The sequence below is a fragment of the Tenrec ecaudatus genome, chromosome X, assembly GCF_050624435.1.
Source record: "Tenrec ecaudatus isolate mTenEca1 chromosome X, mTenEca1.hap1, whole genome shotgun sequence".
Classification (NCBI taxonomy): domain Eukaryota; kingdom Metazoa; phylum Chordata; class Mammalia; order Afrosoricida; family Tenrecidae; genus Tenrec; species Tenrec ecaudatus.
Window position 1 is genome coordinate 56,030,685 of NC_134548.1, and position 23,525 is coordinate 56,054,209.

At 40.2% G+C, this 23,525-nt stretch overlaps 1 protein-coding gene and 1 non-coding gene across 2 annotated transcripts; both read right to left on the reverse strand.

The window, feature by feature from the left end:
• Nucleotides 1–14,665: 14,665 nt before the first annotated feature.
• On the reverse strand, nucleotides 14,666–22,794 carry AKAP4 (A-kinase anchoring protein 4). Its single transcript, XM_075538110.1, has 5 exons — nucleotides 22,699–22,794; nucleotides 21,649–21,699; nucleotides 20,923–21,024; nucleotides 17,276–19,411; nucleotides 14,666–14,821 (listed from the first exon to the last, which is right to left on the reverse strand). Exons 1-5 carry the CDS (start codon nucleotides 22,792–22,794, stop codon nucleotides 14,666–14,668), a joined length of 2,541 nt encoding a protein of 846 aa, XP_075394225.1.
• On the reverse strand, nucleotides 15,579–15,742 carry LOC142435091 (U1 spliceosomal RNA). The gene has a single exon (XR_012781239.1). It is a non-coding gene; the product is annotated as a U1 spliceosomal RNA (small nuclear RNA).
• Nucleotides 22,795–23,525: the final 731 nt, after the last annotated feature.

Consider the following 23,525-nt stretch of genomic DNA (forward strand, 5'->3'; position numbering starts at 1 on the left):
CCACATGTGGATCCTTGTAATTGGTTCCCCCTTTCCAAACCACCTGCCCAGTATTGCCACTCACATCACTGGTCCTGAAGGGATCATCTGCCCTGGATTCCCTGTGTTTCCAGTTGCTATCTGTACCAGTGTACATCCTCTGGTCTAGCCAGATTTGTAAGGTAGAATTGGGATCATGATAGTGGGGGAGGAGGAAGCATTTAGGAACTAGAGGAAAGTTGTATGTTTGCTACATCACACCTTGACTGGCTCATCTCCTCCCCGAGATGCTTCTGTAAGGGGATGTCTAGTGCCTTACAAATGGACTTTGGGTTTCCACTCTGCACACACCCCTCCATTCACTATGATATGATTTTTTGTTCTGATGATGCCTGGTACCTGATCCTTTTGACGCCTCGTTATCACACAGACTGGTGTGCTTCTTCCATGTGGGCTTTGTTGCTTCTGAGTTAGATGGCCTCTTGTTTACCTTCAAGCCTTTAAGACCCCAGACACTGTATCTTTTGATAGCCGGGCACCATCAGCTTTCTTCACCATATTTGCTTATTCACTCGCTTTGTCTTCAGTAGTTGTGTCGGGAAGGTGAGCATCGTTGAATGCCAATTTAATAGAAGAAAGTATTCTTGCATTGAGGGAGTACTTGAGTGGAGGCCCAATGTCCTTCTGCTACCTTAATACTAAACCTATAAATATATGCACATAGATCTATTTCCCCATCCTCATATATGAATATATTTACATAGGCACATGCCTTTATTTAGACCTCTATATGCCCTTTGACTCCTAGTTCTTTTCCTCTGTTTCCTTTGGCTTTCCTCTTGTCCCATGATCATGCTCAGTTTTCATTTATGTTTCAGTAATTCCTCTTGGTTACATTACCCTTGATCACGCCCAACCAATCCTCCTACACCCTCCTCACCACCGATTTGGATCACTTGTTGTTTGCTTGTCCCTGGGTTTGTTAACACCACTACCTTTCCCCCCACCTCTCCCTCTCCCATGTCCCCCCGGACTATCGGTCCCATTGTTTTCTCCTCCAGATTGTTCATCCAGCCTTTCTTATTTAGACAGACCTGCGTAAATAATATGTACCAAAACAAGACAGAGCAAAACCAAGCAATAATATACAACAAAACAATATCAACAACAACAAACCAATGACAAAAAAACAATAACAAAAGAAAACACAACAAGAAATAAAAGCTTGTTGTTAGTTCAAAGATCGTTTGCTGGCCCTTAGGAGCGTTTACCAGTCCAGTCTGTTGGGGCACCACGGCCTGCCCCCAAAGTTCACCTTCAGCATTCCCTGGGGACCTCGCTGCTCTGTTCCCTTGCTGTTCTGTTGCACCCTTTAGTGTTTTGCCTAGGTGTGGCAGGATCAGATCAGGCGCAATTCCCACACTGTGTCTCTGGTGTTGTCTCCTGTAGGGTTATGCATCTCTTAGGGACGTCATGTCTCATAGTGGGGCCGGCCACGTGGTCCTCTCTGTGGACTGGCTGCTCTAATCAGAAACATCGTCCTCAAAGCCTGGTGGGCAAGGATGTGCTCCACTACCTTCTCCTCACCCTTCATCGCTCCTGTGTGCTCTGATCAGATATGTCCCTCTCCCAGAGCTGCAGATTCAATGCATTCCTTTGAAATAAATTCTTATGGGGGGAGGGGCAGGTGTCCACGTAGTAGTTGGGATTGGGGTCAGCCTCTCAGACCTCTCCACTGGTTCCCTATTCCATGCCGGCATGTTGCATTCACATCTTGGAGCACTGGGTTGAAGTCTGGTCTCTCTTTCCCTGTAAAGATATAAACAATACCCTCCTCTTGGGTGTGTTAGTGCCTTGTGCCCCCCCTACACATTTTATTATTTTTTTTCTTTTTCGTACCTACTTTTTAGTTGCGAACCATATGAATCCCTTTATTTGGCCTGGTCCCTTCCATAATACCGGGTCCTCACCCGAGGAATGTTTGTATAAAGTAGCTTTATCTGTATGCCCCTTTTGCTTTTTTCTTTTTTAAGCTTACCTCAGCGAACTCATGTTGTACTTGTCCTTTTGTGCCTGGCTTATTTCAATTAGCATGATTTCCTCCAGTTCTTCCCATGCAGCACTGTGCTTCATGCTTTCATCACTGCTTTTTAGCAATGCGTCATACTCCATTGTATGTATATACCACAGCTTTTTAATCCACTCATCAGTTGATGGAAATTTGGGTTGTTTCCAGCTCCTTGCAATTGTGAACTGTGCTGCAATGAGCATTGGAGCACAAATTACTGGCCCTGGTTTGTTTTTTGCCTCTTCTGGGTATATGCCCAGGAGGGAGATTACTGGGTTGCATGGTAACTGGATTTCCAGCCTTTTTAGACATCGCCAGATCGATTTCCACAGTGGCTGTACATACTTGTAGGTCCACCAGCAGTGGATGAGAGTTCCTGTCTCCTTAGAGCCCTTCCAACACGTGTTGTGTTCTGGTTTTTTGAATTGGGCTATCCTTGAGGGTGCAAGGTGGTACCTCATTGTTTTAATTTGCATTTCTCTTATGGCCAAAGATCGGGAACATTTTCTCATATGCTTGTTGGCCATTCAGATTTCTGCCCCTGTGAAACTTCTGTTGAGGTCCTTTGACCATCTCCTCAGTGGGCAATTAGTTTTTTTTTTCTTTTTGGAAGCTAGCAGAGTATTGTAGATTTTAGTAATAAGGCCTTTGTCAGATGTGTTATTGCTAAAGATGTTTTCCCAGTCTTTGGACTCTCTGGGTCAATTCTTTCGATGTACACAGGTGTTTTATCTTCAGTATATCCCATTTGTCAATTTGTGCCTCCCCCGTGTTTGTGTCCTTCCCTATTTCAGATAGCCTATGTATTCCCTGTGCCAAAGTTCTCAAGTTGGTCCCAATTCCCTTATTGATGGCCCTAATAGTTTGGGGTTGAACTTCAAGGTCTGTGATCCACCTTGAGTTTATTCCTGTGCATGGAGTGAGATAAGGGTCTTGATTCATTTTTCTGCAGGTAAATATCCTTTTTTTCCCAGCACCACTTGATAAAGAGGGCATCTGCTTCCTGTTGGATATTTTTGGGCCCTTATCAAAGATCAGTTGTCTTTATGCTGATGATTTTATTTCTGGGTTTCAGTTCTTTTCCATTGATCTGAGTGTCTGTCATTGTACCAATACCATGCAGTTTTGACAACTGTGGCTGTATAGTATGTGCTAAAGTCAGGTAAAGCAAGCCCTCCACTGTGGCCTTCTTCTTGAAGAGTTCTCTGCTAATTTTGGGTTTCTTCTCTCTCCATATGAAGTTGGTAATCAGTTTTTCCATTTCTTTGAAGAAAGATGAGGGTAATTGTATCAGGATTGCATTAAACTTATATAGTGCTTTTGGCAGAACTGACATCTTAACTATATTTAGTCTTCCAATCCATGAGCATGGGATATTCTTCCATTTGTTGTGGTCGCTCATGGTTTCTTGTAATAGTGTTCTGTAGTTTTCCCCATATAGATCTTTTGTTCTTTTAGTCAGGTATATCCCTAGGTATTTCAGTTTCTGTTTGGATATTGTGAAGGATACCACCTTTTTGATCTCCTCTTCCGTGGTCTTATCCGATGTGTGTAACAGTCTGATGGACTTCTGTTTTTTTCTTGGATCCTGCCACTCTGCCAAACTCCTCTATTGCTTCCAGTACTCCCTTTGTGGAGCTTTTGGGATTTTCCATATATAAAAGCATATCATCTGCAAATAATGATAGTTTCACCTCTTCCTTACACAGAAGAATACCTTTGATATCTCTTCGTTGCCTTATGCTGTTAGCTAAAACCTCCAGCATGATATTAAATAAGAGTGGGGACAAGGGGCATCCTTGTCTGGTCCCCTTTTTCAGTGGGATTGTGTTAGTCTTTTCTCCATTGACTACCACATTGGCTGTTGGTTTTTCATATATAGCTTGTATTGTCTTGAGGAATTTTCCTTCCATTCCTATCTTCTCAAGTGTCTTAAACAGGAATTGGTGTTGGATGTTGTCGAATGGTTTTTCTGCACCTACGATATCATCATGTGGTTCTTATAATTTTTCATATTTGTTTTTATTTTTTATTGTTTATGTTGTTTCCCAGCTTATGAAGCATAGCCGGTGTGGATGCATAGACACAATAATTGATGCCATGGTTTATAGAGATGGGAGTGGGGTGGGAAGGGTGAGAGGAACTGGGTAGCAAACAATGAATGTGGGAGGGGGAAGTGAGCATTAGAAGTGATTGTGATTATATATATAATATATATACAACTTTTTTGAAAGAGATTTAAACTATGGAAATGTATTATATGTGAATATCAAGAACGCTACTAAAAATATCAAATTTGGCCTATGGTTACCATGGGTGAAAGAGGAAGAATTTTTGCTTTGGGGCATTGAGGTTATGTTAATGGTGGTAGAGTAATTTGGAAAAGGGGATCAATAATGGTCATACAACACAAAGAGTATTACCAGTGGCATTAAATTATACATGTAGAAGTTGTTAAATTTGATATTTTGTTTTGTATATTTTTGCCACACTTGAAAATAATTACATCAATAGCAATCAGTTCTAAAATTGATTGTGATAATGTTTGTACAACTCTTCTTGATATGATTGAACTATTGAATTGTATGATATGTGGATGAAGGGCCAATAAAACTGTTAAAAAATTTAAACTAAAGAAGGGGAATAAAAATCCCCAAATAAAAGCTGGACAATAAATAAGGAAGACTGAAGAATAATAAATGCCTTGGGACTATATTGGATATACCATGAATTTCCAGAAGAATAAACCGATTTATTTTGGAAGAAGTGCATTCAGAATGCTTTTTAGAAGTGATGCTGGCAAGACGTTGTCTCACTTACCAGAGAACCAGTCCCCAAAGAAGATCATCATGTTTCACTTAGATGACTGCTTGTAAAATAGTCACTGAAAAAGCAAAACCCTTAACACCGTGGCTGCAACAATGGACTCAAACAGAGAAATTGTTGTGAGGATGCTGCAGAACGAGGCAGTGTTTTGTTCTGGTGTGCACAGGGTTACTATGAGTCAGAACCAACTCAACAACCCCTAACAGCAAAATTGGTATTCATGAAATTTAAATACATATTTAAATAAACTTTATATGGGTGTATTTTAATAGACTAAGATCCAGAAACTCACTGCCACTGAGTTGATTCTGACTTCTAGTGAACCTTCAGAACAGAGTAGAATTGCCCTTGTGGGTTTCCAAGACTGTCAACCTTTATGGAGGTAGAAAGTTTCATCTGTCATCCAAAGAGCAGCTGGTGGCTTCAAACTGCTAACCTAATGGTTAGCTGCCCAATGTTTAATCAACGAACTTTATTTGTATAGTTTACCTGTGTAAACAGCTCCCTAATTAAGCTACAGAATGTTTCCATCACTCTAAATTCAAAAGTTCTCTTGAGACCGTTAGCAGTCAATTATGGCTAAGTATTTTGAAAAATGTCCCCCAATTTCTCTTTGTCTGATGATTTTTAATAAGACTGAAGCTATTGGGTTTAGGCAAGTATACCACAGAAGTGATGTGCCCTTATCACACCATATGAAGAAATACATGGTACCAATATGTTTTATTACTGGTGCTGTTAACTTTGATCACCTAATTAACATGATAGCTGATGGGCTGCTCTGTCGTAACCCTACTATTTTTGCTTAGTAATTTTAGGGAAAGACACATTGAGACTATTGCATAAGGATTGCATAAAGATTTAAATTGGCTGGAAGCTAATAGCAATGAGTAGATTAAAGAAGAAAATGTTCTAAAAATGATTGTGATGATGATTGTACAACTCTTTTTGATATGATGTATGATGTGTAGATTGATCCAAAAAACCCCAAAACTCAGTGCCATCAAGTTGATGCCAACTCATAGCAATCCTATAGGACAGGGCAGAACTGCCCCTGTGTGTTTCTGAGACTGTCATTCTCGACAGGATTAGAAAGTCTATGTTTCTACTATAGTATGGATAGTGTTTTTGAACTTTTGACCTTGAAATTAGCAGCCCAACATGTAACCACTATGCCACTGGGGCTCCTTGATATGTAAATCATGGGTCAATAAAACTGTTTAAAAAGAGAAATAATGGCTCAGGACAGTGCAATGTTTCATTATGTTGAGTAACTCAGGGTATCCTGCTCAGTATATCATATATTAGTTAAACATCAATCAATTTCTATCATTGGCTTATTTATTTTTGTTTAATCACCTGTAATGAAACCCCCCTTTTTATATTTTGCTAATTATGTGTTTGTATTTATATCTTTGGTGTGTTAGTCTGGGTAGACTAGAGAAACAAATTCACGTATATGTGTATAAGACAGAGCACTATATACAAGAGCAATTGAATAATGAGAAAATATCTTAGCCCAGTCCACATCAAGTCCGTAAGTCCATTATTAGCCAATACATCTAATTCCAATCTATAAAGTCCTCTTCAGACTCATACAGCCCATGCAATGGTGCCAAATACAGGAAGATCACAGGCCAGTGGGTGGAAGTCATGGATCCAGTGACAATGGAAGCATCTCAGCGCTGGCAGTGCTCTCCACATGGCTCCTTCAGTTCCAGGGCTCTAGAGTAGCTTCATGCATCTTATTATAAGGAAGGTCTCACAGGGAGTGTGCATGTGTCCCGCCTCCAGCGAGCTATTTATCTCCTTAGCACCTCCAATGAGGTCATCAAGCTGCGACTTGATTGACAGACAAAACTCTACCCCTTCACTCTTAAATGTCAAATTCACAACAGATTATGTAACTACCACATTTGGAGACCATATTTTCTGTGCTTCCTTTGTTTAAATCCCGACTCTTTGGAGCCCGGATGGTGTAGTAGGTTATAAATTGGCTACTAACAGCAAGGTCAACAGTTTGGACTTAACAGTGACTCAATGGGAGGAAAATGAAGCTGTCTGCTCCCATGAAGGTTTACATCTCAGAAACCTTATACAAGGTCACTATGAGACAGAGTCACCTCAATACTTATGATCTTGTTTATTTATTTTAAATTTCCTAAAAGTATAACCTTTGGCAAAGTAATCTGCCAGTGCCTCGATTTTCTCATATGTAAAATGGGGATGATAATATGACTTGCCTGATCACATTATTGAGGCCCTGAAGTGAACTCACATGATATGCCTGATACATGTTGTTGTTGTTGTTAGGAGCCATCTAGTTGGCTCTAATTCATAGGTACTCTATGCACCAAAGAATGAAACACTGCCCAGTCCTGTATTATCCTCATTGTTATACTTGAGGATAGTTGTGGCAGCTACGTAATCTCATGTCCATATGAAGATATATAAAAGTGTGTGGGTGGAGTTTAGACTGTCAAGTAGGTTGTAGCCTGATGACCTCACTTGGAGGTACAACCAGGATATATAATTATCTGGAGGCCGGCCTCTGTCTCTCTCTGTCTTCACCTGTCTGCTTGCTGACCAGCAGAGCTGTCAGAGTCCTGCCATGTTTCCCATCAACTTTGCATCCACTGGCGTGTGATATTACTGAATTCTGCATCGTTGCATTTGACTGCGTGAATCTGAAGAGGGACTGGTGGACTATTATTGGATTTATGGATTTGAGTTGGACTGGGTTGGGATCCATTCTGGTTATATGATTACTCCTTGAAATAAAGATTTTCCTTATACATAAAAGAGAAATAAATATTACATCTCTGTTGGTAGGAAAATGGGGAGGAGCAACTTCCCATATGGAAAAAAAATTTAACAATACTTATGTGGAACCCAAGGGAGAATATGCCTGGTACCAGGCACTTTTGACCTAGTTTCTACACAGCCCTTGGTGACCAAATACGTGTGCTATAGACCACTGGGACTTTAGACTCTTTTCTTTTGAGACACAAAGTACCTTAATAGGCCACACCAGGACTTGGTGAGGCTTTACCTCAAATCCACCGGTATCCATTGGACTTAAGGGTGAAACTTCTTAATGTGAGAAGTAGCAGATGACTACTAGCCCAAGGCATAGAACTGGCAGACGTTGGACTTGGTTTGACTCTCTTGCTGTGAATGGCGACCTGGACCTAATACATGTTTACTATTTTAATGCTCTCCTTCCTTCATTATGACATGAATTAATCTGCTAGGCATGGTTCTGTGGGGGGAGCAGAGAATGGGAAGAGGGTGTATATGGATGAATTCTTTATTCTCATATATTAGGGAACCTGGCAGGCTGGGTTTCTGGGTTGGAGGGAGGCCTTCACCCTTAGCAGTTGGAGATGAGTCCCAATCATACTCTAATAATTCTGTTCCCCACTATACCATCCCATAATAATGCTACCTTAAAGTTACCTCTTACAAGCACGTGGCTGATAGCTATGTAGCCATCAGCTTTAACTGTGGAAGCAGACATCCTTTGGCTCTCTCTTCCTATTCTCTGCTCCCCACAGTTCTACTCTTGTGAATGAATAATATTGGAAGATTTTCCCTATCACTAATACCCATTGTTAGTGCAAATAGTGTCCAGTCACTTGAGTTCAATTTGTACAAGTCAGCAATTCATGCATCATGGTCAATAGCTGGCCTATACTTCTATAATTTATTTTTGTCAACAGTGTGTTAAATTCTATACCACTGCCTAAACTAATTGATACTATCGGTGGTGCTTAGTGTTTATGCATTAAACTGCTAATTATGAAGTCAGCATCTTAATATCACCAACCAGTTCCTTGAGAGAAAGACGAAGCTTTTTACTCCTGTAAAGAGTTACAATCTTGGAAACTCACAGAGGCAGTTCTACCCTGTCCTATAAAATTGATATGAGTCAACATTGACTCGATGGCAGTTAACATGATGCCCCAGGGGGATGATTGATAATGTTCACTAACATAAAATGACAATGATGCCTTTAAGGTGAACCAGGAACATATATAAACCATAGATACATGAATAGATTTGAAGTTACACTTAATTCTAGCCCCACTCTAAGGACAATTAGTTCTTATGATGTGGCGCTGATTGATATTCAACCTCATGAAGACATTACTGAAGACAGGGGTGCAATGTGTGGTGAAGAAACTAAATGGTGCTTGGCTATAAAAAAGAAAAGCATCTGGTATCTTAAAGACTTGTTTCCAAACAAATAGCTAAGTGAGGCAGCACAAAATCTACATAGAAGAAGCACACCAACCTGTTAATATAATTCAAATTTAAAGGAGGGGGTGGCATCAGAGAGTTTAATTTGTGAACTTCTGATTTGCAGAAGGCTATGGATGACAGTGGAAGCCCAAAAATCTATTTGCAGAGTCCACAATGGATTAAGTCTCTGGTAAATTCCCTCTGATCATAGTTGAGGGATGCATCTGTTATTAGACAGAAGTATAAAGTCCAATATGGTAGACGTAGTTAAGTCAAAATGTAATATCTTTTTTCTTCTTTTTTTACATTTTATTAGGGGCTCGTACAACTCTTATCACAATCCATACATATACATACATCAATTGTATAAAGCACATCCGCACATTCCCTGCCCCAATCATTCTCAAAGCATTTGCTCTCCACTTAAGCCCTTTGCATCAGGTCCTCTTTTTTTCCCCTCCCTCCCTGCTCCCCCCTCCCTCATGAGCCCTTGATAATTTATACATTGTTATTTTGTCATATCTTGCCCTATCCGGAGTCTCCCTCCCCCCCCCCCTTCTCTGCCGTCCATCTCCCAGGGAGGAGGTCACATGTGGATCAGTTCCCCCTCTCCAACCCACTCACCCTCCACTCTCCCAGCATCGCCCCTCGCACCCCTGGTCCTGAAGGCATCATCCACCCTGGATTCCCTGTGCCTCCAGCTCCCATATACACCAGTGTACAACCTCTGCCCTATGCAGTCCTGCAAGGTAGAATTCGGATCATGGTAGTTGGGGGGATGAAGTATCCAGGATCTGGGAGAAAGCTGTGTTCTTCATCGGTACTTCATCACACCCTGACTGACCCATCTCCTCTCCTAAATCCCTCTATGAGGGAATCTCCAGTGGTCGACACTTGGCCCTCGGGTCTCCATTCTGCACTTCCCCCTTCATTCACTATGGTATATATGTATATATTCATATATATTCTTATTTTCCTTTATTTTGCATGATGCCTTATACCTGGTCGCTTTGGCACCTCGTGACAGCACCGGTTGGTGTGCTTCTTCCATGTGGCCTTTATTACTTCTGAGCTAGATGGCCACTTGTTAAGGCATCAAAGAACAAAAAATCATATCATTGGCTGCACACCTCCATGATACGATCGCCGAAGACAAACGGGTGCATAAACAAATGTGGCGAAGGAAGCTGATGGTGCCCGGCTATCGAAAGAGATAGTGTCTGGGGTCTTAAAGGCTTGAAGGTGAACAAGTGGCCAAAATGTAATATCTTATTTGATCTCATTTTTTACCCATTTTAAAGCTGTTTTAGTTTTTCTTAAAGTTTGTATTAAACCTTGGGAGTTCCCTTCTGATCATGGCTAAGGGAGATAAGTAGCCTTGTTACCATGCAAAATGAATTGGAAAGTGGATTGTTGCAGATGCAGTTAGGTTAAAATCTAGTACCCTATTTAAAAAAAATCATTGTATTGGGGGCTCATAGAGCTCTAATAACAGCCTTATATGCATCCATTGTGTCAAGCACATTTGTTGACATGATTTTCAAATATATTTTCTTTCTACTTGACCCCTTGGTATCGGCTCCTCATTTTTTCCCTCCGTCCCCCACCCTCACTCCCTCATGAAGTCTTGATAATTTATAAATTGTTTTTTCATATATTACATTGACTGATGTCTCTGGTTATATGTAGATCATTGTGATTGGTTCCCCCTTTCTCCTCCTACCTTTCCCTTCCCCTCCTGGTATCACTACTCTCATTATTGGTCCTGAAAGGTTTATCTCTCTTGGATTCCCTGTTTCCAGTTCCTTTCTGTATCAGTGGACATCCTCTGGTCTAGCCCAGAATAGAATTGGGATCTTGATAGTGTGGAGAAGGAAGCATTAAAGAACTAGAGGAAAGTTGTATGTTTCATCATTGATATACTGCACCCTGACTAGCTCATCTCTTCCTTGTGGCCCTTTTGTAAGGGGATGTCCAATTATCTACAGATGAGCTTTGGGTCTCTACTCCTCACTCTCCCTCATTCACATTGATGATTTTTTGTTTTGGCTCTTTGATGCCTGATACCTGATCCCACCAACACCTCATGATCACACAGGCTGGTGTGTTTCTTCCATATGGGATTGTTGCTTCTCAGCTATATGGTTGCTTGTTTATCTACAAGCCTTTAAGGCTCCAGACACTATATCTTTTGATAGCCAGGTACCATCAGCTTTCTTCACCACATTTGCTTATGCACCTGCTTTGTCTTCAGTGATCATGTCGGGTAGGTGAACATCATGAACTGCCAGTTTAATAGAACAAAGTGTTCTTGTGTTGAGGGAGTACTTGAGTAGAGGCCCAATGTCCATCTGCTACCTTAATACTAAATTTATAAATATATGCACATACATCTATTTCCCCAGCATCATATATAAATATATTTGCATTATGTAGATGCCTGTGTTTAGAACTCTATAAATGCCCTTTGCCTCCTAGTTCTTTCCTCTATTTCCTTTTACTTTCCTCTTGTCCCACTATCATGTTCAGCCTTCATTCAGGTTACAATAATTCCTTTCGGTTTCCTTGCCCTTGATCAAGGCCTTCCAGACCTCTTACACCCTCCTTGCAATCGATTTTGGATCACTGTTCCCTTGTCCCTGGGTTTGTTAAAACCCACTTCCTTTCCCCCACCTACCCCTCTTCCATGTCCTCTCTCGGGAACCATCAGTTCTGTTGTTTTCTCCTTCAGCTTGTTTATCCCGCCTGTCTTATCTAGATAGACCTGAAGAGGATGGCAAATTTATACAGTTCATGAGCATCTCATATCTTAAAATGTTTCATTTGCAAAAGTGGTAGTTTTGATTTTTTCTCTTCTATACTTCTTGTTGCTTCTTTCATTATTGATATTATCTTACATTAGAAGTTTAATAGAGGAATTCTTGTCTGGGTCCTGTTTTAAATCTGAATTAATATGATCCTTTGTTTGGGAAGATGGACTATTATCACATCAAGTAAGAAATAAAACACTGTAACTTCCTCCCTCCCCAATTTTTAATGTATATGTGCAATTTCCCTAATTTTTTTTCTTGCTTCAAGTTTTATTTATCCCTTTAAAACTTGTTTAGTTATTTTTTACTAAGGGCTTTAGGCGGGAACATACTTTTTGTTTTTCTTTTGTACTGATATTGACTTTAAGAGCTATACATTCTATAAATACTGCCTTGACAATCACCCCAAAAGTGTTACTCCTATAAAATGATGAATAATTTTCCATTTTTCTTTAATGTTGAGCATGGCACTGTTACTGATCCTTTATGCTAAACTCTTTGGCATCTTTTCATCATAGATTATTTGAATTTATTTTGATTTTTTCATCCTATATTCAATTTTTATCATTATCACAGAATGTTTTGGGCATCTGCTTACATTTCATGCTAAAGGCAAGCAGTCTCTCTCCTCCCTCACTGCTCCCTAGTTTGAACTGTGCAATAAACTCGCAGACAAGTTCTATGCAGTTTCCTTTTGAAATGGAGGCATGATGTGCAGAGACTAAAATTGTCAGTCATATCAAGCCAATTGCACCTCCTGCCAGGAGGTGATCATGTTTCTCTTCTGGTTCTCTTCCTGTCACTCCTGACTACATGCTGGGGGCTCATTTTAGCACAAGTCTTTGTCCATTTCTAGATAATGGCATTGAGCATGGCCACGTTGCTATCAGGATGCTTGGGATAGCTTATCCATTTAGAGAGGTGAACGGCCAAGTCTCAGTCTCTAGAAATAAACCACAACAGCTATTGACTGTCTCCAGACCCTTGCCAGATCCCCTTGTGGCCCCAAACATTCCTTTCTCTGCTGCAGCCTGTCAGCTCTGACAGCATGAACTTAACTCAACCAAAACTTACCTCATCCACACAACTGAAGGGCCCTTAGAGACCATTTTATCACAACTTTCCTCATTTTGCAAAACTTATAAACTTCCTTTGCTCTATTTCCATATTCCAAAGAATCCCAAAGGTTGTCTCATAATAAAAATCAGGAACAAGGCAAGAGCAAAGTTAATCAAGAAAGTAAACTACGGTGTGTGTGTGTGTGTGTGTGTGTGTGTGTGTGTGTGTGTGTGTGTGTGAGCTTTGCTGGCGGAGGGCTGAGCCAGCAGAAATGCAAGCCGGGTCTCCAGGCTTTAAAGGGGATGTTCTTCAAGGATGAAGAGAAAGAACTCTGGTGAGTCAGCTCAAAAGCTTTGTATGGGGTGCAAATGCCACTGGAAAAGGATTGACCAGTCTTCATCTGGGCTGGTCCTGTTTTGGATAGGTCTGCTTTTATTTCTCTTTAGCTTACTACTTCAGGCATTGTTGCTCACAAGATTTTTCCTTCTATTCTGAAAAGAGCACGTGCAGCTGTGTTAGGTGGGCTTTGAAAGGTCCACCTTCCTTGACATACCTACATGTATAACAAGATTCATTCACCTTCTAACAATTTAACTTTTATAGAAGAACAGGCTCAACACTTGGTTGTGTCCTTCTGGACTCTAAGATCAAAGTGTTGCCTCTTACTAGTTGCATAGGCTTAGGCAGTCACCTAAGTGTTGCTTACCACAGCAGCCAAACCACAGTACCTCAAGAATACCTGGGAATGCCATGAAAGTCCACCAGATCTATAGCAAAATGGCTAACAGAGGACCACAGCATTGAACCGCTGTCTTGACTTGATTTTCAGTGAATACTAGCATCATTGCCGACTTCTAGAAAGCATACAACAAATCTAGCTTAGTACTAGCTCCAAAGTTCACTACATATACACACTCAAAGGAGACATTGGGACTTCACCATCTGTAGCTTTCTGTTGTCAGAAAAAAATGTGGAAGGAACTCTTATTAGTTGAAGGAAATGACTTATAAAGAAGCTTTGTTCGCACATATGAAAAGGTCCGAGCCCATCGTAGTTCTGGATAAAATTTAGTCAGGTACAGTGAACTCATGGATCTGTGTGGGTGGAGTCATTATTTGGGGGTAATATGTTTTCTTCAATTCAATTTTTTCTCTAAGCTAGGACATCTAAATTTTCTGAACAGAGATTATAAAAATTGAATCACGGTGATTAGAAAGGACATTATCAAGTTAGGTAATTTGGGGAGAACCAGGGAAGTCACAGGGGCAGAAGGCTACACGGTCTGTGAATTGAGATCATTTTAACAAGCCAGATTACTCAAGAATTTGGATTCAGGTTACACTCATGTGTCTTAGGTGTTCAGAAAATAACTCAGGAAGAGATCAGCGCATAAATCCAACACTATGTATCACGTATCTTGGAAATTTAACTCATTCCTCTCTTTCCTTAGATAAATCTGATCAAGAAGACAATTACTTTTTTTAACTTTTTTTTTAATTCATGCTCTTGCTTGGCTTTTCAAACACCTGGTAATTTTTGTGCAGTGCAGCCACTCAGATGCATTTGGATATACAATCCTGTAGCCTGCAATTCATTGACCTGATGGTGGGGTGCTCTAACTAGGAGGAAATACTACTTGTGTGGAGCATGATGGTGAGGGGTTGAAGGAGTTGCTGCCTCACAGATTAGTGAGCAGCCAGTCTAGCAGTTGTTTTCTAGCTATGTTTCCCACGGCTTCATCCAGTTGTCGTTCCTTGGCAAACTTCATGACCTCTTGAAGAAGATCTCCTACACTGTATCCCTTCTCTGCTGCCTTAGCAGAAACCTCGGGAAGCTGTGGGAGAGAGCAGAGATAATTTGAGCCACCTGGTGGTTTTGGAGGAAGGACCCATCTGTACAAATCAAATTGTCCCCAGTGCTAATGACTCTACAATTAGAGTCTAGAGTGCCACAGACCCAGGCTGCTTACATGGCCATCTGTTTGATTTAACCATCCTCAATGAAAAATTCTGAAATCAATTGTGTTCACTAAGTATTTCTCACCGGGAACTTCAGCTTGCCTATGATAGTTAAGCCGAGGTTTGGAGCTGCCATTCCTCCACTTTCTTAAAGTATCAAGATTTTATTTCTCTAGAACTCATCTAATGAAGCAACCATAGGTGTGGGATATTTGTGTGTGTGTGTGTGTGTGTGTGTGTGTAAGAGAAATAAAGACTTACATGTCTTTTGTGTGTATGAATTCTGACTCTTATGGAGTATGCCAAAGAGGACCAGAAATAGGGTGAGGCAAATGAGGCATACAATTTAAGAAGGCACTTACTCTAGTGAGTAAGTATTGAATGTGTGCTCAAGTATCTCACTTGCCCACCCTAGTGTCCCTGTCCTGCTGAGGAGACTGTGCTGTCTCTAAGAATAATAAATAGAAGTTCTCTAGAGACAACCAAAACAAGGGCACTGAGGTTCCAAGTTAGGGTACTTTGAGAGCTTTGATCTACACACCAGAAAGTAAAAGAGGGAGGGGGGAAAGGAAGAAGAAATATCAAAATGGAGATTAAGACAACTTTTAAGGTTCAGTCAATTTTGTTTTCTAAAACGGGAGAGCACAAACACAGTCCCCCACTACCACAAAATATGCAGCCGAGTCTCCCACATTTGGGGAAATCGCAGGGGTCAGCACATCTGGAGTGCAATGGATAAGCCTCACCCGGGGAAAACCACCTTCATGATCATGGTTTCTCCCCTGCCAGTCAACTTTTAAGGTCCAGTGCATGGCTTCTCATTTGAAAATCTCTGCCCTACTGGAAAACTCAAAATAGAAAGGGATCAACAAATGTCTTTTTCTAGTTGTGACATTACTTTCGTTGTGTTTACTGTGCCTGTGGGGAGGAACATAAGGAAAATAATAAGAGACAAAATTTAAATGGTTTCTGACAGGCAAGAAAAATGGGTCCATTGAGGAAGGAACTTCTGTCTCTCTCTCTCTAATCCCTTGGGAGCCTTAAAGTTCAAAGCCCAAACTTAGAAATTAGTCTCCAATAGTTTACTGAATAGTGTTTTGAAAATGTCACTCATAAAATGAGTCAATGTCAGTGCACAGTGGAGACCCAAAGCCCATATGCAGGCAACTAGACACCCCCTTACAGAAGGGTCACGGGGAAGAGATGAGCCAGCCAGGGTGCAGTGTAGCACCGATGAAATGTACAGCTTTCCTCTAGTTCTTTAATGATTTCCCCCCTTCCCACTATCATGACCCCAATTTTACTTTAAAAATCTGGCTAGACAAGAGCATGTACACAGGTACAGATAGGAACTGGAATCACAGGGAATCCAGGACAGATAAACCCCTCAGGGCCAATAATGATAGTAGTGATACCAGGAGGGGAAGGGAAAGTTGGAGGGAGGAAGGGGGAACCGATTATAATTATCTACCTATAACCCCCTCCCAGAGGGATGGACAACAGAAAAGTGGGTGAAGGGAGACATTGATTAGTGTAAGACATGAAAAATAATATTTTATAAATTATCAAGGGTTCGTGAGGAAGCGTGTGTCAGGGAGGGAGGGGAAATGAGGAGCTGATATCAAGGGCTCAAGTAGAAAGAAAATATTTTGAGAATGATGATGTCAACAAATGTGGTTGACACAATGGATGGATGGATGGATTGTGATAAGAGTTGTATGATCCCCCAATAAGATGATTTTTAAAACAATGAGTCAATTGCACTTTCCTGTGCATAGACCCAAGGTGTATTGTGTAGAGCCTCACAGATTCACAGATTTTTGTCTCTTTATGAAGTCAAAGTAATTCATGTGTCTCATAGTAGAAAGCAAACTTGATTTTTAAAATTGGACCAATACACACACAATGGACTATTATGCATCCCTAAAAACAATGATGAAAATGTCAAACACCTCATGACAGGGCCAAATTTAGAAGACATGCTCAGCAAAGCTAGTCAATGTCATAAGACAAATACTAGATGGCATCACTATTATGAAAAAGAAAAATGGTTTTTACATGAAAAGCAGCAGACTTTAAAGGGAGTAGGGATCGACAGAGTGGAGAGAAGGGCAGGTAAATATATTGTAACTTTGCCATAATTTAAAAAATACATATACTAGATTCATTTATTCTGGGAAAGATGACATAAGTTTATGAGTCATCTTCTAGTTACCAATGTCTTTGGATCAATGAATATGGTCCAATTGGGATAAAAACCAAGTCTATCCACCCCACACCCTCCTCTGGTCCACTCCAACCTTCTTTTTGTGTCTTATTGCATTGCTTACCTTCTCCAGTTGTCCATCATCATCTCCCATGAAGTACAGCATTGGCACATTAAACTGAGAGGCTGCAATCCACTGTAGTACAGCTTGGAGTTGTTTTTGCAAGCTACTTGTAGAACACTGATTATTGACAATGACTTCAGGCCCGGGAACGTCTTGATGGTTCTGTGACATCATAGAATCATGACATCTGGAGCTACTGGCTTGATAATTGGGGTTATTTGCTAAAGCTGCTTGTTCTTCCAAATCAGCAAGGGCTGCCCCATTGCTGCTATACTTTGCCATGATAAGGCACAACTTCATCACAGATTCTACAAGTTGATCTACAAATTGGCGGTTCACTTGCTTCATTCCACTGATGAAGTCAAATTCCTGGTTTTCCTGGCATAGTTCCTCCACTCTGTCAGGCTTCTTGGACATGGAAGCTGCCTTACTTGTCCTTGACTCAGAACTCTTGTTCTCACCTTCAGATATATCATCACAGTTGAAAGGGCTTTCACTCAGTAGCTTCTGAATCAGTGTTAGCACAATGTTTGACATATCCAGTTTCTGAGAGTCCTGCTGTTGATTCTCCTTTAGAGAAGTAGATGGTCCAGGAGATCCTCGAGATTCTAGATGCTTCATTGAAAGTGATTTGCCACTTTGACCACTTCCACACTTCTCATACTGGGCACTTTGAGCCATATAGCCCATGGTAGAACCAGGACCTTCATCTTCAAATGAGTCTTTGCCCTTGGCCTGCTGGGTCAAATGGTACTGGATTAGCATAAGAGCAGAGACAATCAAGTCCTTTGCCAGTGAATCTGTGGACGGGCTGATTTTTTCTCTTTTCTCCTCTTTATTGGGACACATTTTGCTCGGCACCTTGCCTTGGTTTCCCTGCTTCTGGTTCCACATGGTCAGGCTCTCCTTGAGGATATGTTCGCTGACTTTCTCAGCACTCGTCAGGGACTTGCATTGCTCTGGTTTCATTTTGCCTTTGTCTTTCCCTTTCATTTCAGCTTTCATGGTGGAGAACTCAAGGCTCTGATTTTTACATTTGGAATCATGGGACCCAGCTTTCAAAGATGCATATGAAAGACACTGAGATTTCGCCTCTTTCTTCTCACCAAGCAGGGCGCTGACCAGACGCTTCAGCATGGCCTCCATGATGTCTGCTGCATTTTGTTTCCCGTGGTTGAACAGATTTCTCTTAACAGCTGAGACAAAGTCCGAGTCAGTCATCAGAACCCCAGTGATATTATGCAGATTCTTCATGCAGGAATCGATCAAATCAGACACGATGTCTTTGGTGTGCTTCAACAGTACTCTCTTCAGGACCACACATGCTGGAATTGGCTTCCCAGAGCTGTGCACTTTCAAGGTCTTCATAACGGAAACCATCATGTCAGAGGCCACTTGATTTGCATAAACCATGAGCCCTTTGCTGATAGAATCTGCAAATTCTTTGCTATCTCTCTGGCACATCTGTTTGTCTGCACTCTTGTTCTTGTTGGACAATTCACTATACAGAAAGGCTTTCCGGCCACCTTCCCTGCCCTCTTCCCCAGTGCCCCGCATTTCTGCAGAGGTTACTTCTACAGCATCACGAGCCATTTCAGAGGCAATCTTGCTCACAGCACTGCGGGGGCTGGTCTTCCCTTTATCACTAGTTTGGGGATACATTGAATGGTGAAGACATTTGCTGCCACCTTCCAGCTTCTCCTTGATTTCCTTACGGGCCATTTGGATTACTAGAGAAGACAGTCGGTTGACATAGAAGGAAAGGTCATCCATAGAACATTCTCCATCAGGGGAGATAACTGCCCTCTGAGTGCTGGGAGATTTGGCTGGAGGAGTTGAAGGACTCTGGTTATTGTTTGTGTTTTTGGCTGCTGTCATTTCTAGATGTAGGCTATGAGGTCTCTGGCCCATGTAATCCATGTTTAGTTGGTCAGCGTAGACACTGTAGCAGTTCCCAGAGGATAATTTGTTATAGTCCCCATCTCTATCTCCTACTTTATGTTTACAGCTAGAAGCTGAGGGGCTCAGTGCATGTTGGAAGCCCAAGGCATACTTCTGGAGATCATTGAGAAGCCAATTGAGGACACTTATGGGATCAGAGGGGGCTTGTTTGAAAAGGCACACAGATCCCTCCGTCTAAAAAGAAAGAAAGAAAGAGAAAAGAACACCTATCCATATTTCCTTTATTTTATTTAGAAGATCAATCTTCTAATATGCACAGATTAGTGATTTGTCCCTTCAAAACTTCTATGGGATCATAGCACTCATACAATTATATTCATTTTGCACATTCAAGCAGAATTGGTAGCAACACAAGCTGTCATTCTGAAAGTATGTATATTTGTGCATTTTATAAAAATGCCATGTCTGCAAATTCATATGAGAATGTATTCACATTTTAATATATGCCAAAATCTATGAAAATATGTTTGCTGTATGTCAGTGTAGGAGTGCTTCTATGTGATGTGAGTATGTATGTGTGTATAAATGTATGTCTTGTCATTGATGTGAATTGATGAATCACACTATGTGAATAATGATATGTATGTCAATATGTCAGTGTATGTGTGAGAATGTACCCATCTAGTTAGTGTGTGTGAAAATATGCCAGTGTGTATGTATGCCTATGCATATGACAATGCACATGTATTATGATGTATAAGCATGTTTAATAATATGTTGATATGGATATACATTGTATATGTCTACTGTATAGGACTATATGTGTATTCCATGTGCATATTTTACACATATGTAAATGTTGCAATATGGATATGTGTCATAACATGCATGTCTCTTTATATGTGAATGAGCATGCAAATTTGAGTGCCCCCAAAACTATAACCAAACCCACTGCCATCAAGTTGATCCTGATTCATAGTGACCTTACAGGGCATAGGATTTTTGAGATTATAAATTTTTATAGGAACAAGTAGCCTCATTTTTCACGCATGGAATGGTTCATGGGTCAGGAGCTTAATGCCTGACCCATAGCACCACTAGGGCTCCTATGTATCTATCTATAAATCCATTAGCATGTATCATGTAACTATAAATGCATTAATATATGTTAAAGCATACATACACATGTTAACACACATTCATTACTATATTAGGTACCAGTTTATATTATGCTATGCCAGCCAAGACTTGAGAATGTGTGCCAGTATTAAACATATCTGGCATTTGATGTGTGCATATTAACAAGTGTATTAACAAATGTCTTACTTTTGATTCAGAACTGACTATCGATTGGTTTCATTTTTTTTGGTTTGCATAAATTTTTGTGTGTGTATGTCACATTACCAAGTATGGCTGTGTCTATGCATATTCATGCACATTATAAGTGTGTATTAAAATACCTGGGTATGTATGCAAGCATGGCATGGCAAGATTTTTTTTGGAATAGGTATCTGGATATTGAGAGGGCATTCTGAGATTCTGTGATCAATCCTATTATTAAACACCTGGACACTGCCAATTTATTGTTGCCTTAAAGTTAGACTTATGTTCTCTAGAATGTTATAGTATTCATATCTGAGGGCATGTTTGGCAATAATCCTCTTACCATTTCTGAATCGGAGTCATCGAATTTAGCATTGGACTTTGGGAATTAGAAAAAGTGGAATCTCAGAAGCTAAGTATACCTTAGACTGGTCTTGCTTCTCAGTATCTTTGATCACAATAATTTCTTTTTCTTCCAGATTCTCCAGATTTAAGTCACCTTCAGAACAGGAATCAGTACCATCCTATGGAATTAAGGGGCAAGAATCTTATGGATAGTTGCAATTTCTCCAAGTTACTGCCTCCTTGACCCAGGGTACCACTGCTGAGCATGAATTTGTGGTTTTCTGAAGGCTTTCACAAGAGTCATCATTCTCCAGAACCACCGTTCAAATGGTTAGAAAAGAACGCAGAATGGAAACAGAAAGCCCCGAGAGAGCAGAGTGATGGTATATTGAAGGGCTTGCAATGGATGAGGTCAAACAAAACGTAAATGGATTGCTGAACGTAAGATTGATGATTATATGCTCTGTACAACTTCGCCCAATTCATTAAAAACGTTTAAAAAGTATGTATAGGACAATAGTACATTAATAACCAAACTTTGTGAGTATTTTTTTTCCTTCTCTTTTCTGACATGCTTAACTGTTGCAACCTTATCAACAGTTAAAATGATATAAGACTTGATATCAAGAGTGACAGCAAAATTCGAACCAGGAATCCTGGCTTCATGAGAATAAAAGTTTCCCCACTGATTTCCCCTCCTTTCCACTCTTTGCCGTGCTCTATCTTTCTGCATGCTGTTTGTGAAAACTCTTTTAGCAGTCTCCCCACCCATTCTGATTGTAAGAGGAGCAAAGAATTCTCACCTTGGCATCTTTATCTTCCACATTCAAGGTGGACACATCGACAAAGCATATCTACATTAAATTAGGAGGAGGACATATTTAGACAAACTCTAGCAAAAAGGCCATCATTTTTCTTTCAGAAGGATGATAATAGTCGCTACCTCGCAGGATTCATATGAGGATTGACTGAGACAGTGCATGTAAAAAATATGAAGAGTTCCTGACACATAGTAAACACTCCATAATCAACATTATTATTATTATTAGGCAGATGGATTATTAGCATTATTATCTTTCCTAAATGAGGATACCAACCTGCCAGAGAGAGAGGCCCAAAATGCAACACTCCTATTTTATAGCAGGGAGATGGAGAAGCGAAGTTAGCTTGTTCAATTGGCACAAGCTCAAAGATGAATCTTAGATTGTAACTCATTTTCCCTAGCACCCAGCTTAGGGTACTTTTTACTACACAAGTAGTAAATTGTGGTATTTTTAAATAATTGTGATATAGAAGATTGTAGGTGGTACATAATTATACATTTCTGTGTTTCATAGGTGTATTTTTATTGTGCATTAAATAAAGTATATACTAGAATATAGAATTTGTAGTATCAATAATATTTCTTAGGGTGATGATAATTTTAAACATTGAAGACACATTAAATACATATTAAGTAAACATTATGGGTGATGCTTTAACGTAAAAATGTAAAGTATTATGCAATATGAAATTTGGGAAGCATAAAGTACTATGCCCTTCTGAGGGAGCCCTCTTTAATGAAATATATTGGTAGCTAGGTGACATTATGATGTTTTAAAATGTATTAGGTAATGGGTAACTAGGCAACTACCAGTCCTTGCTCTCGTCTACCAAACCTGCCCATTTCTACTACATCACTCCTCACCCTGCCCCTCCCTTAATTTTTATGTCCTATGCGACCTTATTGAACTCAGCTGCCTGAAGAAATCACCATATCCTCTCTCTTAGTCTATCCTACTCCCCAAGATGTCTATGGAGATCCATACACCAATCCGTTCCATTTCTTGGTAAAACTAGTTTTTTAATATTACCACTTTTCGGTCCTGATCTTGTTGTCCAGTTGGGCTGTAGAGATCGACTTTGCACACACCCCTGCGGCTATGTAACCAGTCAATATTATCAGACATCTGGAAAAAGAAAAGAGATCTGAAAGGCTCATTTATGGTGTCTAATGACTGTGTCAGTTTGAATAATCTCTAGAAAACTTCTTGGAACCCATATACATTTAGGATAGACATTGATGGAGTGAGTGGTGTGGGAAGGTTACTCTGGAATGTTGGAGTGATACTCTGGATCATCGTTGTTAGTATCAAGTTCTGAAGCAGTTTGCAGGATTTTTATCTGTTAGCAAAATCCATAGTTTAATTTAGACCCATACACTCAAACTTGGGATCCATGGAAATATTTTTTTTCCAGAAAAATGGTCACCTAGGAATTAAACAACTCTTGATACCAGAAGTCCATATCTCCATCAGCTAATGAGTGTTTATGATAAAAATAGATCAAAGGGTAGTAGCTAATAAATCAATAGTTAGCTTGCCTTTTTGCAGTCAGTCCTCAGCCTACTCAACCTTCCTCCTCCTGCCAAACAAGTCTAGAGATTGTGGGAGATTAAATGCATTCATTTACGTCTACCCATCCCTATTAAGTCTTACCTATCTTAATTTTTTCTCTACCCACTTCTGGATACTTAAAAAAAACTGATTTAATTTTAACTAATTCAGTTCACCCAACCTTTCTCATTACAAGAAAGAAAGTGAAATTAGGTAATAATCACTGGGGATCCTTGGAAAAGTCTAAGGTCAATGCCAGTAAAATAAATTTTTATTATTAGTTTTTAAGGTAAGATTCCAACATC